This window comes from Tenrec ecaudatus, chromosome 4 (genome assembly GCF_050624435.1).
Source record: "Tenrec ecaudatus isolate mTenEca1 chromosome 4, mTenEca1.hap1, whole genome shotgun sequence".
Taxonomy (NCBI): Eukaryota; Metazoa; Chordata; class Mammalia; order Afrosoricida; family Tenrecidae; genus Tenrec; species Tenrec ecaudatus.
The window spans coordinates 15,382,857-15,401,354 of record NC_134533.1 but is presented as its reverse complement, the minus strand read 5'-3'; the positions used below and the strand labels follow the sequence as shown (position 1 = coordinate 15,401,354).

General features: G+C 52.1%; 2 protein-coding genes across 2 annotated transcripts in view; one reads left to right on the top strand and one right to left on the bottom strand.

Moving 5' to 3' along the window:
- Window positions 1-13,309, top strand: part of DTX4 (deltex E3 ubiquitin ligase 4) — a 41,096-nt gene extending 27,787 nt beyond the window's left edge. Inside the window, exons 7-9 of the mRNA XM_075545665.1 lie at window positions 2,823-2,984; window positions 7,700-7,789; window positions 9,846-13,309. Of these exons, the coding sequence (XP_075401780.1) occupies window positions 2,823-2,984; window positions 7,700-7,789; window positions 9,846-10,079 (486 nt within the window). The 3' untranslated portion in view covers window positions 10,080-13,309. The remainder of the gene's footprint in view (window positions 1-2,822; window positions 2,985-7,699; window positions 7,790-9,845) is intronic.
- A 2,373-nt stretch (window positions 13,310-15,682) lies between these two features.
- MPEG1 (macrophage expressed 1) lies at window positions 15,683-18,268 on the bottom strand. The gene has a single exon (XM_075548072.1). The coding sequence runs from the start codon at window positions 18,254-18,256 to the stop codon at window positions 16,103-16,105; it is 2,154 nt and encodes a 717-aa protein (XP_075404187.1). The 5' UTR covers window positions 18,257-18,268; the 3' UTR covers window positions 15,683-16,102.
- Between the last annotated feature and the right edge of the window lie 230 nt (window positions 18,269-18,498).

Below are 18,498 nucleotides of genomic sequence, written 5' to 3'. Positions count from 1 at the left end.
GTTATTTATGTAAACTTTGCTATTTCCCATTGCAGTAGAGACCATTATGGAAAGGTAACTGCTCTATCCAAGGTTAACCGATGTATCACTTGCCACTTCTCCATGACAACAACTTGACTAGTGGCCACCCCGGAACCACAGCCTAGCCAAGTTGTCACCTACAATTAACCTTCACCTCTGCTCAGGGATCATTTTCCCCACACGACGTCAGAGCTTTTTCTCAGATGCTGACTGGGCTCATGCTCTCTGCAGTGCCGGCAGACCTTTCACATTCTTATTTCTGTCCGTTGGAATCCCACTCGCTTCTCCGGGTCCAGCTTGGTCTTCCGCAGTCTGAGATCGCCCTGACAGCGTCACGTTTCTATCCAATTCCCAAACTGGATTTCCAAGCTGCTCCTCCTTCTCTTCCTTACCTTGTGGGGACATGCCCAGGCAACAATCCCGGCTTTCCCTGTGATCTCATGTGTCCCCAGGGAAATGGAAATGAACTAATACCTACTTACTAGGGTGTCCTCAGTGGCCTTGCTGACACTGTGGGTAAGGTGTTGGGATGCTAACTGCAAGGCTGGAAGTTCCCGCCCACTAGCTGCTCCATGGAAGAAAGACGAGACTGTTTGCATAAAGATTGATAGTCTCTGAGAGCCTGTAGAGTTCACTGTGAGTTGGAATCAGCTGTCGGTTTGAGATTGAATTTTATTTTTATTGTTAGGTGCTGTTGAATCAGTTCCAACTCATAGGGACCCATGTACGACAGAATGAAATACCTCCTGGTCCTGAATTCTTGGTGGGGGTATGCTTACGTTAACATTCAAATCGAGGTCACCTTGGCATTATGCCTGAGATTTTCCCCTTCATCTTTAATTTTCAAAGGATAGACCAAAGGATCTTTTTCAGTCTCCCAGAAAGACTGGTATGTAGTGGATCCCTGTAACTGATAGATGATGCAACTCTGGCTCCGGTTCTCCCTGTTCAGATGCTCAGCTACAAAGGCCCATTGGAGCCTGCTTGTTCTGGGTTCTTCAGGTCCAGAATAATCTAGAAACCCTGGTACTATCAAATCAGTGCTCAGGACACTCATCCTTGTTCTTGTCCTCGTGGATAATTCGGAGTATGAATTTTAATTTCCCCCACATGGAAGAGGAGGGGAAAGGGCTCAGAGAGAGACTGTGTGATTCACTCAAGGCCAAGGGGTGAGTTCAAGACAGAGCTGACAGCGGCCTCCTGGATTTTACGGATCCTGAACCTGAGCCTCATGATGTCAGTTTTTGATCACAAAGAGGAGCCTTCTCTGTTGCTCTGAGACTGAGCTACTTATTGAAATGGGTGATGCGCGAATAGAGATGCCTCTCAATAGCTCCGCAGCGCCTCCTGGTCTTCCCCAAGAGACACACTTACATCCTAGGAGCTTTGATCTCTGCTCGGTGATGGCATTTCCTACACATACTGCTCCCACCCACACTGCCCCTCCCCTCACCCCCTTCTTTCTAGGAGCCTAAGAGGGAGTCCTGGTGGCACAGAGATTACACATTCGACTGCTAACTCTAAGGCCAGCAGTTCGAAACCACCAGCCCTCTCCTTGGGAGAAAGATGAGACTTTCTACTCCTTTAAGAAGCTACAGTCTCGGAAACCCACAGGAGCAGTTCTACTCTGTCCTATAGGGTCGCTATGAGTCGGCGCTGATTCGATGGCTGTTCAGTGTGGGAGGATTTGCTCTTTTGCTGCCCCTGCGGGAAAGACCTCAGCAGGCCCTACTGGGAAACTTACCCCCTCACAGTCACTGAGAGCCCAGCCCATGGTCCACTGGTCCACTGACCAGAGTCAAGTCTGTATTCTTGTGGTGCTTAAGATTTTAAATAAATGACATAGGTGATAGTGAATTCATATGTGTATATATGACTATTCGAATGTGATTTGTTATCCTTGTCCATTCAATAGTTCCTTCAACTGTTTGCTGATGTTGTTTGCAGTCCCCACACGGAGCAGCATTCCTCCTCCTTTCCCATGTTTCTCACTTCCATTCCTCTTCCCTTGCATTCCTTCCTGCCTTCTGAGCTTTCTCCCTGCGCCATGCTGCCTGCTGAGCCCCTGCAGGTGATTGTTCCAAGGAAAGAATGCCTCCCAGGTGTCTATTGTTTGTTGAGTCACCAAGCAGGAGTTCACTTCCAGGTCGGAAGGGGGTTCAGGGTCATATATTCTCAAGGGTTTCGCCTGTCTCTATCAGACCAGTAAGCCTGTCTTTTGTGTTGTCATTGTTTGTTTTTTTTAATGATTTTGAGTTTCGTTCCATATTTTCCTTTTCCCAGTACCCAGGGTCTTCTAATGTGATTCCTTTGAAGAGGGTCCGTGGTGGTGGCCGGGCACCATCTAGTCTTTCAGGTCTTAGGATCATGGGAGATTTTCATGAAAGACATTCTTTCCTCCTCTTGTGATTCATGCAGACTGTACCCCCACTCTCCCCCAATCTCACCCCCATCCTAATTCTAGGCTGATTTTTATCTGTTCTTGAAGGATCATTGTCGCCCTCATTGATCCAGTTCATAGTGACCATCTAGGACAGAGAAGAGATGCCCTATAGGGTTTGAGAGGTCTTTATAGATGTTGTTTGACTGGTGTTTTTCTCTCGGGAGGCAGCTGGTGGATTCAAACCTTCCCTGTGTGACTCTTGGTAACTGGAGAAAGCAGAAGCCGGTTAGGGAACTCTGGTTTGTTACTCATCTGGGTCCCTCTCCAACCCTTGGCCCTTTAGTTGGATGCCTTTGGGTGGCGAAGTCGTCACCAGAACCACTTTCTAATCTGGCCCTTCCCGCCTTTGTCTTCGTAGGATGGGAGTCTGCAGTGCCCGACCTGTAAGACCATTTACGGGGTGAAGACAGGCACTCAGCCCCCGGGGAAGATGGAGTACCACCTGATCCCCCACTCCCTGCCGGGCCACCCCGACTGCAAAACTATCCGCATCATCTACAGTATCCCCCCCGGCATTCAGGTGAGCCTGTCGCTGCCTCGTCTCTAATTTAAATGTTTTCTTGTAAAAATCACCGTCTCCTTCACTATGAAAACTCTCCTGGTCCTGTGCTTGCCCAGTCTCCCTAACCTTGCACCCCGTCCACCATTCTTCCTTCTGTGCACATCCGCCAGTCCCTGGGGCCAACATTGTACCCACCCCACCCACTGTTACACCCAGCGCAGCCCGGCAGACCTGTGACTCCGTGCCCCGCACGGGTCAATCAGCACCAGGCTCCCGAAGGTCTGTCCTTGCTCCATAGCGAGATCTGCCTCCTCCTTGCTCTTTCTCTAAAGTCCATTCCACAAAGGAAGGCTCTGTCCTTACAAGTCCATGGTTTCTGATACAAACTCGTCTCCAACTTTTTACCGATTGGCACTCTCTCTAATCAGTTGCTATTGAGTTCATTCCTACTGGTGGCGACCCCACGCTGTGTCCGGGACCCTGCTCCACAGGATTTCCCAGTGGCTGTGGAGCTCTCGTGGTTTAGTGATGGATTACGCTTTGGGTGACTAACCGAAGAGTCAGCAGTTCAAAACCATCAGCTGCTCTGCAGGAGACTGATGAGGCCTCATCAGTCTTTGGACTCACGTAGCGTAATGAGTGGCAGGCCCAAAAACCCACAGGGGTTTGTAGAAGGAGGCAGATTGATCAAGAAGCCCTATTAGCAAGACATGTGAAGAAAATTGAAAACGGCACTGGTTAGAGAAAGAACAATGATGTGCCAAGGAATGTTTACCTATCATGGAAATAGACCTGCTGTTAGCAAGGACTTGCCCTATAAGAAGTTCATTGGGGAACCTTCCTCCTTCCCCCCTACAGCCTTGATCTAGGCCCTCCAGACTTCTTTTGGTCTCCCAAACTCAACGTCCCTGAAAGTAAAGTGGCTGAGTCCCTTGAGGGTGACCAAGCTGCCATATTGACATGGTGTCAGTGTAAAAAAGCAGAATTCCCCAGGGGCAGCCTAGCGAGCTGAGAACCCGGCCTTCCAGAAGGAAGTACAAAGACCTCGAAGGAGCATAGGTGGCGAATCAGTAGCTTCACTTCACGGGTTGATGTTTGTATTTCATAAAGGTCTGTGATGTCGTCGCGATGCTCTTTGATGGGTCATTAACGAAGCTGCGTTATTGCTATCAGCGGCTGTCCCATCACCTCTAACGCATGGCAACCTCGTGTCCAATGGAGGGAAGCGTTGCTGTGTCCTGTTCGAATTCCATGATTGTTGACATTCCAGCCCGTCTGTTAGGAGCCAGCGCATTTTCATGGACTTTGGGATTTGGCATGGCAGGCTTTTCTTTCTAGGCTGGAAGCTCTGCTGAAACTTGGCCACCACGGGTGACCCTTCTGGTGTGTGAAATCCTGGTGACATAGCTTCTAGCATCAAAAGAACATGCCAGCCACCACAAACTCACATACAGATGGTGGACTGAAGCCTTAGAACAGAGCATAATGTGCACCCAGAGAGATATTGAGGAATGGCAGGGTCCCACTCCCCTCTAAGCATGGCCACGGAATAGATTTCAGTGCATAGCAATGCCTACAGAGCTTTCTGAGGCTCTATAACTCTACAGGGGCAGATGGCCTCATTTTCTCCCTTGGAGAAGCTGGTGGTCTATGACTGACTCAACAGTTAGAAAACCAACACAACCCACTACGCCACCAGGACTTCTAATAGTAGAGCCCAGGTAATTCGCTTTTCCAACAGCGCCACAGGTAGGTCTGCTGGACCTTGGCGTTGAGTGCTGTCTCATGTGCCACCTTTTGGTTTTTGGGGGTTAAATTGTGACTCCCAGCGTGGCCGTGCGGATAGAGCAGAAGACACAGGGTCACCAAGTCTGAGGACCAGGAATGCAGGCCTCAGTTGACCCCTTACAGTCGGTGATGTTGAAGCTCTCTGACCTTTCTGAGCCTGGTTTCTTCCACTGTAGCCTGAAAACCCAATATGTGCTTAGTGGGGTGTATGTGCTTAGTGGGGTGCCAGGCACAGTGCTAGAGTTGCAATACCTGGTGGCTGTCATTCCTGGATTATCATACCTGTCATGGTGCACAGAGGACTTGCTCGTTGGAGGACACAGCCGTGACAGGTGAAAGTGGGGGTTCTGCGAGCATAAGGATGAGGTTCATTTCAAGCCTGTTGTCATTTTAAACATCATCGAGCCCAACAATGCCCAGGCCGGCACCATCTTCATAGCTGCTCCTGTTTGAGTCCATAATTCTCATCACTGCCAGTCCATCTCCTTGTGGGTCTCCCTCATCATTGCAACCTTCTGCGCCCCCAACCACGATGCCTTTTTCTAGCAATGTTTCTTTCCTGGTGACTCGGCCAGAGTCTGTGAGCCCACGCCTCCCCAGATTCACTTCTAAGAAGCATTCTGGCTTGGTTTCATCTAAGCCCAATTTCATTCTTCTGCCAGCCCAGGGTCTATTCCATCTTCTTCTCCAGCACCACAGTTCAAATGCTGAAAAAGAAAAAGTGGGGGGTGGGGGGAATGGATATGATGGAGATACCGAGGGGAGGTTGTGACCCGGTTGTGGAGGACCTTCAATGCTAGGGAGGAGGCCCAGCCTCTGCTCGTGAGGAAGTGGAGAGTCTGCGAGGGCTGTTGGGTCTTCAATTAGCACCAAGGAGGATGTGTGATTTGGATGGTCTTTTAGGAGAGCCAGTTTGGTCCCACAGTACAGGGTGATCAGTGGAGAGGGGACCAAGGAGGAGATCACTGCCCAGTGCAAGCTCAAGGAATAGGACCTGAACCAGGGCACAGGGAGAGATTTAGTTGGACGTAGGGGCAGGAGAGACATCTGGAGTGATTCTGGGGCACCAGGAACGTGGATCTAGGAGTCAGGAGAACCAGCAGTAGCGTTGGTAGGAAGTATATCTTTGAACGGTGGTCCAGGAAAGCAGTATTTACACACACACACAGCCTCCAAAATGCTCCTGACAATGGAATAAAAAGATCCTGGAGTTTTCCCACAAACTTTTTGAAGCCCCTTCTTTTGTTTCCCAAAGTGATCCAAATAATTAAAGACTTGACTCCTATCAAAAAGGTTCATTCATGGCTTGGACCCAACCAGCGGTGCCTCGAAAGAAAGGACTGGTCATAGCCTTGGGAAACCCTACGGAGTGCAGTTCTACCTCTGAAACACACGGGAACGCCATGAGTAGAAATCGACTCTGCTACTCATTTGGTTCGTGGTTCAGGACCCACTCCCACGGGCAAACATCCAGGCAGCCAATTATGAGAGGCGATAACGTTTCTCAGCCCTCAGAATTAAGGAGCAGGCTGCAGTCAGTATACAACCCAGGTACCTCAGGCTGTCCTGGCAGCTGCCACGGCTCCTCCAGGAAACCCTAAATTTGCATCAAGGGGTGCGCTGACAGCCATCAGCACAGTCACTGTGCAAAGATGCTTACACTGATGTATCCAAGATTCCAGAGACCTTGGGGACTGGGGCCCTGGAGATGAGTTGAGCCTTCATGCTCTACCCTCGCTGCTGAGAATGCAGAGGTCTGGCTCTCCTGTTCTGGGACGGGCCTGCAGCACACAGCTCTCTGGGGGCAGTGCCATACCTCACAAACCCAACTGTGCCCATAAGGAGAGGAACAGGGGAAATATGGCTGGCCTTGGCTTTGGCCATTCACACTGGGGGCTTGATTTAGAAAAAGAGATTGTTGTGCATTTTTGCCCCAGTTTTATCAGAGGGTGAACATCAGAACTGCCCAGCTGACACTGTTGCTCCTTCTAGCTCTTTCCTTCTCTGAGACTGATCATGCCGTTCAATCTTCCAAATCACAGAAAGCCATGGACGAGGACTTTTTTTTCCCCCAACAAAAATTACACAAATGTTAATCTTATTTGAAACCATTGGCCATGATAAGGGAAAACAGCAAAAGGGCACTGTGTGCTCTGGCTGCTTTGTCATTCCCTCGTCGACTGGCTCATTTGCTCAGCCAGAGCAGATTTAGGGGTCACCGGGGGAGGGGCGTGCCAGGGGCTGCATGGGGTTATGGGTACTGACTGTCTTCATCTTATGGAGGGGTCGTTATTGAGCACGGTCCTACAGGCCCCCAGGAGGTCGTGGATGGCCAGCGACTGCAGCCACCGTGTGTGTGTGTGTGTGTGTGTGTGTGTGTGTGTGTGTACATGACTGTACTGTTCGCAGGAGGAATTCATCTCTTCCTTGAGCTTCTCAAAGGGGTCTGTGAGCGCATTCTGGCCCTTCACTGGGATGCCTGGTTCTGGCTCCATTCCACATTGGTTTCCATCCACTCGGGGTGGGGGTGGGACCAGAGACTACTAGCTTCGGAGGGGTATTGGATGATAATGGTTTAACATTTGGGGGAGATTTTTTTTTTCTGTCCCACTCATGGATATCCCAATCTATAGTGTTGAACAAGGGCATAAACAAATGCCCTTTAAAAACAAAAGCAGAAGCAGATGCCAAATCCAATGCCTACCCTTGGTCCCTGATGATCCAGGGTAAAGCAGAGACTTATGTATACTTTCTCCTGGATTAGCTAGTTTTGCAGGCCCCACCCCCACCCCATTGTTCCAGCACCCACCCTGCAGGGGGCCCATCACTCAGAACCCTCTGGTCTCCACTCTCTGACTGTTATGATTGTCACCTTGTCTGTACCCCTATCATCAGAAACATTTTGAAAAATAATGCTCCTTGCTTTTCTTTCTTTCTGCTTCCAGGGCCCAGAACACCCAAATCCTGGGAAGAGTTTCAGCGCCCGCGGCTTCCCACGGCACTGTTACCTTCCAGACAGCGAGAAGGGGAGAAAAGTAAGACAAGGTTTCAGGGTGGGCTGGGGGATTTGTTCCGGTTTTACCACACCAGGTGCGCCTCCTTCCCAGAGAGAGTAGGGCCACCTGGAGCTCCAGGTGCACATGATATCTGGGCTGTGTGTTGAGTCAACTGCATTGAACCGGGAGCTTCTTGGGTGGAGGGTGGAAGGAGAGTTTTGGAGTCCTACCGGTCCAGGGAGGAGCCCTGTTAGCACAGGGATTGTGGCACATTGGGTGGCTACCTGCAAGGTTAGCAGTTTGAAACCACCTGCGACTCCAAGTGGTAGCAAGACAAGGCTTTCTTCTCCCGTAAAGAGTTTCGGTCTTGGAAACCCACAGTGGCAGTTCCACCCTGCCCTGCCGGGTCACTGGGAGTCAGAATTGACTCGGTGGCAGTGAGCTCGGTGTGGTGAGTAGCGCAGCGATGAAGCACTCAACACTTAACACGAGGCTGGCAGTTTGAACCCACCGCAGGGGATCTGTGCCCTTAACGATGAACGCGTCTGACCCTCAAGTGCGTTCCATCTTTTGCAGACCCTGTAGGACAGGGCAGAACCGCCCCCATAGCCTTTCCAGGGCTGTGAATCTGCACAGGAGCAGGTGTTGCCTCATTTTCCTGCCGAGCAGTCGATGGGTTCAGACCATTGAGCTTTTGGTTGACAGCCGAGTGCTTCAACACTGTGCCACCAGGCTCATTCCCTTCAAGCTGACAGCCTAGGAACCTTTCGTCCGTGTATCGACTCTGTGTCAGAATCCACACGGCAGGCCACAGTGAGCAAAATGGAGGATGTGGGCCCTTGCCTCTCCACCATAAGGCCAACAGTAACTCCTCTCTCTCAGAACTAACTCTCTCTCTCCCTCTCTCACCGCCATAGAGTCAACGAGCACGCATAGCAGCCCCCAGTATCTTTTCCGAGATTGGAGCTGTTTACTGGAGCATACCGCCCAGTCTTCCTTTCTCCCTCGGAACTGCTGGTATTTCCAATAGCTGACCATCGGAATCGCAGCCCAATGCGTAATCAGTACACCAGAATCGGAGCACCGTTTCCCGATGTGGGAGATACTCCCCCCTTTTTTAGGGTGGTGGTGCGCTAGAATGATCCAGAAGCCAAACCAAGCCAAACTCACTGTTATCGACTCGTGCCAATGCATTAGCCACAGGGTAGAACCGCCCCTGTGCGTTTCCAAGACTGTAACTGTTTATAGGAGTAGGAAGTCCTGTCTTTCTCCCTGGGAGCTCCGGGTGGTGTTGAAGTGCAGACCTTGCGATTAGCTGCCCTCATCCGCCAGAACGCCTAGTCCAGCATGATCCACAGGGGCTGCAAAAGTAGAGTAAGAAAGACAAAAACAAACCATTGAGTCAATGTCTAGAACGCCATGTCTTCCTCCTGCGGAGTGGCCAGTGGTTTCAAACTGCTGACCTTGTGGTCAGCAGCCCTGTGCTTAACCACTGTGCCACCAGGGCTTCTGACACAAGAGCATATACCCACATGTCGGCCTGGATTACGGGCTACAGTGTCAAGGTTTGTAATGACCAGGAGGGCACGGAGTCATTGTTTTCCCCGAAAATCCGATCGGGAGACTAAACACAGTGGTGCTGCTTGGGCCTGTAGATTCTCTTCCATAAAGTGGGGACCCAGCCAGTGAGCACCCCCTGCCCCCCAGCACAATGCTCCTCCAACACGCAGGGGCAGAACCTCACACTCACGGCCCCGTGGGGTCCAGCAGTGAGTTTGGTTTGGGATTTGGGCGCGCCTGCCGTGGCTATGGAAGTGCTGCTCTGTAAAATAGCCCATGGCCTTTAGAGGCGGGGCTGTATCATTGCCAGCTTATGAAGAAGGAGGAAATCACCTGTCCAAGGTGACATGCTTCACTGGTGACAGGCTCCAAGCTCCACCTGTAGGCCTGTAAGCATATCTCTACATCCCACTGTGCTGCGTGGAGATCAAGATGGCAGAAGGAGTGGGTCTTGGGAAGGCTAATTAGTACTGGAGCCTGGGTCAGCTGGCAAACCCTGCAAGCCCCTCATTGGTATCCTGCTTTGGCTTTGTAGGTTCTGAAGCTGCTGCTGGTGGCCTGGGACCGGCGCCTCATCTTTGCCATCGGCACCTCCAGCACCACGGGGGAGTCAGACACAGTCATCTGGAACGAGGTCCACCACAAGACCGAGTTCGGTTCTAACCTCACTGGCCATGGCTACCCAGATGCCAATTACCTGGATAATGTGCTATCCGAACTGGCCGCCCAGGGCATCTCTGAAGACAATGCTGCCCAGGACAAGGACTGAGGCGGGAGGGGTTGTGGGGTGGCATGGACCCATGGGGGCCACAGGGCAGAAAGTGGGGAGAGTAGAGGTAGAAGTTGGTGCCGTGCCTTCCGGACTCCCTCATCTCCCCTGCTGTCCTGTCTCCGTGCCTCCTGCCCCTCCCTCCCAGCCACAGGGGGACCCCAGCGGGAATAAGGCAACATCATTCGTACACCTCATCCAACCCAAAGGGGGAACATGGGATGAGGACCAGCCTCAGTCTGTTCCCATAGAGCTTCCGGTGCTGGGTAGGCAAGAGCCCCTCCACCCCCACCCCTGAGTAGGGGGCTTGGCCAGCACACTTGGAGTATGCACGGTGCACGGGCACTCCACACCCTGGCCTCGTGAAGCCAGAGGTCTCTGGCTTCAGCTCTGCTTCCACTCTGCGCTGAGAGCGGGCTCTGTGCTCTTCTCTCCTCTTCTGGAGGCAGGGAGCTCTTACTGTGCAAGTTTGGGGGGCAAAGGGATGAACGGCCAAACTGCTGCGACTGATGCCAGAAGTCAGGTGCCTCAGAGAAGGGTGAGGGAGCATTTCTTGCCAAGCGGGTCAGGGAGGCCCTGCTCTCAGGCTAGCCCTGGGTGCCTCGGGTTCCTCCCCTCCTCCTCACGCCTCCAACTTGCCCAAAGAGGAGTCTGGCCTTGTCATGTGGATGGATGGACTCGGGTTCCTGTCGGGGCTGGCATCCAATGATGCTGATTCCAGCCCGCCCTGTGATCAGACCAGAGCCTGCATCCCACTGAGAATCTGAACCGTCCTCAGGGGGAGGAGCCCAGAGCCTTCTTCCAGCTCACCCCAGACCAGCTCAAAGATTCCATGAGTTTCATCAAGTCACTGTGAATAGAGCTGACAGTAGGCTCTGTGCCACCAGTGTGTGTGCATCTATGTGTATGTGTGCATGTGTGCGTGCACGGACGCACGGATGAGATGCATGGGGAGTCCCATGCTCCCGGTCCGGGTGGGGATTGAACAGCCAGGCTGTGGTCCCTTGGCTTTCCTCTCCCGTGGCCAGCCCATCCCAGAGTTCATACAGATCCTGATGGAGACAGCACTGTGCTTGGGGAGATGTAACGAGATGCCCACTCTGCTAATCCCCTTTTCTGTCTCAAGACTGGGTCAGAGCCAGTCTCCATCTGTCTTGCCTCTGTGAAGGCTTCCGTCTGTCTCCCTGTTAAATGGCAAATCCGAGTCCAGAGGTGATACTGGCCCCCTCATCTCCCTCATCTCTCACATTTTAGCCGAGTGTGTGGAGAGAGGCCCTTGAGCTCATTCCCACCACGACTGGGACCCCACGATGGTCTGGACCAACCTGCATCTGGGTTGTGCCCCACGATCCCCTCTGTCCCCTGCCAACAATTCCTCCTGCCTTTTGGCTCCCAAAAAGGAATGAATTGATGGTCAGGGAGGAGAAGATTGGGATCAAGAAGGAAACTCCAGTTTCCCCTTTGAAAGTGGGTTTATTGAACTAGGTTGGAGGAACGTTCCTCTGGATACCGATTTGAATTTAGATACCTCATGTTTTGGGGATTTGACATATATATATATATATATATGCATATATATATTTCATAATATTAGGGAGGTTTCTGATGATAGAGAAATCAAAGCATAAGAGCCGACAAGCGTGATACTGAAGTTAGGACTGGAGGTCTAGCATTCCGGAAAGCCAGCCTCATAGCTGCTTGCTCTTAGGCCTGCAGCTACTTTGACCCTGGTGGGCCCGGTGGATGCCCCTGGTGTCCCCCAGTGCCTTGCTCAGCTGGTGCTGAACCATTCTTCCCTTGGCGAATGGCCACTGGGACGTGAACCTGCTTCCCCAGAGGGAGGCACTGTCCGCCATCTGAGTTCGATTTTCCTGCCACTCTGTGGTCAGTTAGATCTCACCAGCAGAACAGGAGGTTGGTCCCCGAACTCTCTGCACCACGGGGCAGTTTCCTGCCAGAGCAGGGAAGAAGACACCCTGCGGTGTTTCTGGGCACGCACTACTGCACCCAGGGAGCCAAGCGATTCCTTTGCCACTCCTCGTAGGCCTAGGATGGCCTCTGCCTTCTAAGTACGTCTGAGCATCTGCTGGGCTTTAGGTTCAGAGCGTCAAGGAAGCAGCCTGGAGTGTCGGTGGGTGAAAAGCAACTACAATGGAGGCAGCAAGGGAGGGAAAAAAGGAAGGCCTGCTTGCAGAACGGGGATGGGTGCTAAGGGGCCAGGTGATATCCCGGGGTCAGAAGGTAGAGATGGAGGAGGAATTGGTCAAGAAGAGATGAAAGGACCCAGGGGTGTGTCAGGGGGTCTGTACAGGAGAATGAGTCTTCATACTTACAAGCCTTTCCCTTGGATTGTGACTCTGCCCTGCTGCTTTTCCTCCTCTGCCTCACCACTTCCCCCAGCAGTCCCCTCCCTCCCCGGAGGAGGAGGAGGAGGAGGAGGATGGTCAGTAGGGGCTACCTCCTCCCCACACTGCTTGTAGAAACTTCTGGCTAGAAGGAAGGTAGGAATTCCCTTCTAGCACTGTGCCCACATGGCGGGCAGTGCTCCTGTGCCCTCTCTTCACCAACCTGGAGCAGTACAGTCTCGGGTTCCGTGGGGTCTGCTGTGCGCCCTCTACCTTGACCCCGGGGCACTTTGCAGTGCAGTGTTCCCTTGGCCCAGGCAGAGAATTCCACTCTTTCTGCCCATCCTCTTAGCACCAGCAGCCTCCTTTCCCCCTTCCAGACTGTCGCAGGATGGATGACCCGTGAGCTTGGAGACAAACCTTGCCAGAAAGCTCATCCCTTGGAAGGGGAATGATGTCCCTGTGGTTGCCTGTGCCTTTGTGTTTTCATCCTCCGCCCCATTTTGTACAATTTGGACTTCTCTGTGGGTTTTGTTTTGTGTTGTTTTTTAAACTTGGTCCAGAGTGCTCGTCCGTCTTGGCATGGCACTGACTCGCGCATGAAAGGGTTGGGACAGCAGATCTTGGTGGTTGCAGAAGGGCACCGGTGTGTGTGGCAAGCAAGGGCCTCCTACCCGTGGCCCCCTTTCCCGGTGGTCTGTGGTCGTTAGCATTGGAGTTGGGGTGGGGGTTTAGGGAGAGGGCAGGTGAATGTCCAACTGTACCCTTGTTCTGTCTGTTAGCTGGTGAGTTTTGAAGTCCTTGGTATTGCTCTGTGAGGGGACATCGCCACCTGGTGCTCATGAGGTGTATGTGCAGAACAATAAACGGGCAAGTGAAAGACTACAGATCTGTGCTTGGTGATTGGTTTAAAACCCTCTTCTGCTTTTTGGAACTTGGCCGCGCACCTGTCCCTGAGGCCTGGGGCTGAGCTCCGTGGGTCCGTCAGCGACCGCAAACACTTGTGCTGATTGGAGGGAGAGTCCCCTCTCCTTTTTTAAAAAAAAAAAAATCTTTTTCCCCCACACGCTTGACTGGGGCACCTGGCTTGACTCTTTGTTCCTCAAAGGGAACAAACCACAAGGCACACACGGGGTGGGGGACAATACTTAGCGGAACGTGGGGTGGGGGAGGAAGACTGAAATGGTGACATGCACAGGTAGTGGCTGTTTTCAAATAAAAGTTTAGCGTGCATCATCCCAATGCTAAAGAGACCGCCACCACCCAAACTACACCTGTGCTCATCATCTTGTGGCCAAACCCATTCTGACCCACCCTGTCTGCAGTGGTCAAGGTTTGGTAAATCTTCCCAGGAGCAGACAGTCCCCTCTGAGCAGCTGGGGGAGTTGAACTGCTGACTTTGAGCCGGTCCACGCTGCCCACCCAACCGTGACCCCAGAACTCAAATTCTGACAGTTCGGGGCGCATTCCATATTCTTCTCCAAGACCATCTTTTGCAGCCTCCCGGGCACTTTTCATAGCACATGTGTGACTGCAAACCCGCCCTGTCCTCCACATCGTTCCCATTTCTGTTTGCGGAGTGTGGCTTGAGTCCACAGACGGCCCTTACCTGAGACCACTGGCTAGGAAAGCAAGAAACTGCCGTCAGCTCCCTGACTGGAAGCAGAGACCAGGTTCTCCCACGCTGGGATTTGTTCACGGCTGGAGCCTGCAGTCCCACTTCTGAATTCACAGGCACGAGTGGTTCAACAGAATGTTTCTTAAGCACCCATTTTAATTCATACTTAGATACTTTTCTTTAGTAGAAATGTTATGTTTTGGGAGAATGTTTCATTTCGAGGGGCCGTTAACATCTGTAATTTGCCTGTAATTTGTCTGTCTCGATGATTTTCAAAGCGCTCTTGGGAAAATGGTTAGCTTGGCTGGAACATACCCACAAAGCACCCAGCGGTTTAGGAGAGCAGTTTTAATGCATTTCTCAAAAGCTCTAGAAGTGGCAGGGCTAAGTCAAGAGGTGGTTTAAGCACAGCGTTCCTGTCTGGGCAGTCAGCAGAACAGAGCTCAAAACCACTTCTCCTTCCGGGTGCGCAGACATCCTCGAAGTCATCTTTTTCACAGGCTGGGAATGGTCAAGCTCCTCCGCAGAAGAGGCTACTGTAAACCCAGACACTCGACTGTGACCATGAATGAGGAGGGAGTACTTTTTTTTTTTTAGGCAAAAGACAATTTAGGACTGACCTTTGATTTGGAGCATAAACACCTCCGTTAGATCTTTGCACGTGGGGAGGCACATGACTAAATTCTCTTGGGTGATGACCTTGGGTATGGAAACAGGGTCAAGCCCACAACCTTGCTGGCTGTCGGGCATGCCTCCTGCTAGATGCCCCATCCTGGGAATGAAAAAATACAATGCCTTTCTCCTGTCATTTAAAAGAGTGGGCTTGATCGTGCCAGGGGCCCCTTTTGTGCTGGCAGCAAACACAGGAAGCATGTTGGGCAGAAGGACCAATGCTGAAAGGGAACTTATTGTGAGTTCTGGCCTTTGTCCTTCACCTCTCTAGAAAAATTCAGGCTTGGTGGAATACGAAGTGTGTGAGTGTGTACACTGTATGTATTTAGGATCATGTATGAGTGCGTGTGTGTGTGCATGTTGGTGTGGGAGGGTGTGTGGGTGGTCTGTTAGTGTGCCTGTACGCATGCAGAGGTATGTGTGAGTGCATGTGGGGTCCGTGTGTGCATGTTGGTGTGGTGGGAGGGCAGGGTGGAGAAGGATCATGCAAGGAGGAAGGTTGTGATCAGCAGCAAAGACCATGAAGCTATGATTCTCCATATGTCCAAATCGACAGCCCCTCTACGGCGGCCTGATTATGATGATTTAAGGAGAAGAAATCAGAGACTTGACTGTGGGTAAGAGTTTCAATTTCTTCCAAACATCAGAATCCATTCGTTATGGCCCTTGACTCATGTACACCTCATCTCCTATCACCTTTCCCCTGGGCCTACGAATGGATGTTCTTCAGGTAAAGCACTTTCTGAAGACTTCCTGACTCTGGACAGGATTGCAGAAAAGTCTTATCTAAGTGACAGTGGCCTCCCCTACGGAGACTGGCGCAGGAATGTCCTGTTTTCATAGGGGAAGCCTATGACCCAGAGGGAATGACATGTTCCAGCAACGTGAAACCCTCAAAGCTTAAAAAAAAAATTTTTTTTTAAATTGGGTTCACATAGGAGTTTCTTTCTGTGTCTATGGGGACCTCTGTCAACCTCCAGGAACATGAAATCCAAAAACAGACCGGGGAAGGGTAAAACGGAAAGGCGGAAATTCTTACAGCTCATGAATCAGAAATCACTGCAGACCTTAGACGACACGAGCAGCCTCCTAATCAAATCACCAACATTCTCCCTCTCATTTCACACAAGCCCATTCGGGTGGCAACAATTGGCAGCACACACAGTGAAAAGGCACCCCCCTCACATGTACTACTCAGAAAGTCCCATCGGCCCCCTCAACCACGCCCAGGCAGATCCATGAATAACGTGGCCCAGACATTCTAAAGAAGTCACAAAGTTCTACCTGCCTGCCGGAGCTCCTGCCACTTAGATTACTGGGAAAGCAGAAGTGGAGAGGGGAAGGATGAGAGATGCGCTGGCAGCCCCCTGGGGCGAGATGAGAGCGGTTTAGACTGGATTCTGCTCCGCCTCCTGGTGAGGATCATCCCCCGTCTCAAGCTTGCCTTGAGCCAAGCTTTGCCTGTCATCCTTGAGGGTCTCATATTCCCTCTTCTTATACTTCCGGGTGCCATAGATGGCCAAGGCAATGGCAGCTGCCAGGATGGTGGTGACCCCCACAGTGACTCCAGCCGCTGCTCCACCTGACAGGCCATTCTCGTCCCCGTGGATGACCTTCAGGGCCCTGCGAAGCTCCAGCGGCTCTCCCAGCCTCCACTGGTGGGTCTCGTAGTCTTTAATCCAGGAGCTCTTTGTCTCTGTGTTGGTCACCATGACAGTATTGGTGGCGGCCTGACTCATGATGGGTGGCCGGGTGTATGGGGGGAGCCTGGCTGGAGGCAGGGATCCTCCTGTGAAGAGCCCAGCCTTAACACAATAGGACACTTGGCATCCATCACTGATGAGGGCGAGGTGTTGGCTGAAGCCTCCGGGACACTTTTTCAGAGCAGGTGCTCCCAAATCTTTGGTGGTAGCAGGATCCACCAAGGGGTTTCCAACCACACAGCTGAAAAACCCACCAAAGGGCACAGAAAACCTGAACCCCAGTTCATAGTCCTGAGAAGCACATACCGTGAGGCCTTCAAAGAGCTTCAGTGGGAAATAGCCGGCCGGGCAGGACTGTGAATTGGTCAGAGGGTTGATGCTCTTACCGCTGAAGAGGCCCCCAAAAAGCAGTCCCGAGTATGGGGGAACTTGACCTTCGGCTGCACACCAAAAAGCCCTAAATTCAGCCTTTGCCACCCGGAACACATCTTCGCACACCCGCTTGCAGAAGACGAAGAGGGTGCACTTTCTCTGGCACTCCAGCTGATTGTACCCCTCCTCGTGGACCTGGGACAGAAGGTGGATTGGTGTGTAGCCCGAGGGGCAGGAGAAGTCTCCAGTGAGTGGATTCTTCTGCTCCAGGTGTTGGCAGAGGAGGACTGTCTCGGCCCCAGACAGCTGGGTACATTCCTGATAAACCCCACCGAAGGTGAAGTTGGTCATTTTCCCTCCGCAGGAGCCATCGTCTGTGTTGGCCTGGAAATTGAAGTTGGGGGAATTGACATCGGTGCATCCAGGGTAGGTATTGAAAGCGTAATAGCGCCTCACGGCCATTTCCACTGTCCTAGACAACTTCTTCACCAAGGGGCCAGGCAATCCCGGCAGCATGGTGGGGTTGATGAAGAAATGCAGAGGCAGGCCCGCACGGTCTAGGGCCACCAGGTGGTTGGCAATGCCCTGCTGCCAGGCCTCGAGGGTGATGCCTGGGAAGAAGGGAATACCCCCAACACTCTGCACCCTGGAGTTGGTTCGGTTCGAGAGGTAGCTTTTGGTGAGGGCGTTCTGCAAGGAGTACTTCTCCTCAAATTTGAAGTTGACGATATTTTGGAAAGCAATTCCAGCCGATGAAGTCAAAGCGCTGTGGCTGCTCTGGGTGTCCTGTAGGAAGGAGGATCTGATGTGGTCCTCCTGGATGAGAGCGGCGCCAGCATCCACACTGGTGATGACGTGGGTGCCGTAGTTGAGGACCAGGAGCTCTGCCAAGTAGGTGGCCATCCGCGTCTGGTTGCTCTCGAGCCGGTCAGAGATGGCCAGGAGCTCCTTCTGAAACCCCGTGCTGAGTGCTAACGTTGGGTTGATTTTGGCTGTGTAGACCAGGGTTCGTACCTGAACCCGGGTAGTGATTGCTTGGTCCTTCACCTGAAGGGTTTTCATCCTCTGGAACTCGGAGGAGAACTTGCCATTGACTTTGGAGAAAAGGCTGAGCTCCGTGTTGATGGAGAAGGAGGTGCTGCTCTGGTAATTCATCCAGGAGTCCAGGATTTCGGAGTTCATCTCCAGGTTGCTCTGTTTCTGGGGCACGGTGAAGATTTCATCAGGAATGATGTACTGCCCATCCTCTGTGGTCCTGCAGTTGAGGTATGTCAAGCCCATCACCCGTCCCATGTCCACATTCCGCAGATTATCCCAGCCTCCTCCGGGTAAGACTTCCAGAACTGGCAAGTTCAAGGCCTTCTTACATTTTTGAAATCCAGCCTTATCTGCCTCTCCCTCGGGCGCGTCTCCTTTAGCCAGTACGGCCACCACCCAGAAGAAGAAGGCAGCCCTGAAGCTGTTCATGGCTCAGGCGGCCCAGACCACACACCAGCCCTATGCGGCAGCCAGAGAGCTGGGTGCAAACTGAACAACGGGAAAGAAAGCAGCTGCTGAAACAGAAAATTCACAACTTCTCCTAAAACCACCAGTTCCTCTTTGCAGCTAGTCTAATTGCAAAATGGGGAAGCCAGAGTGGGTTGGAATATGAAGTTGCACCAGGACTGGGAAGAATTCATGCTATATTCGACACACCAATGCTTGGGCTG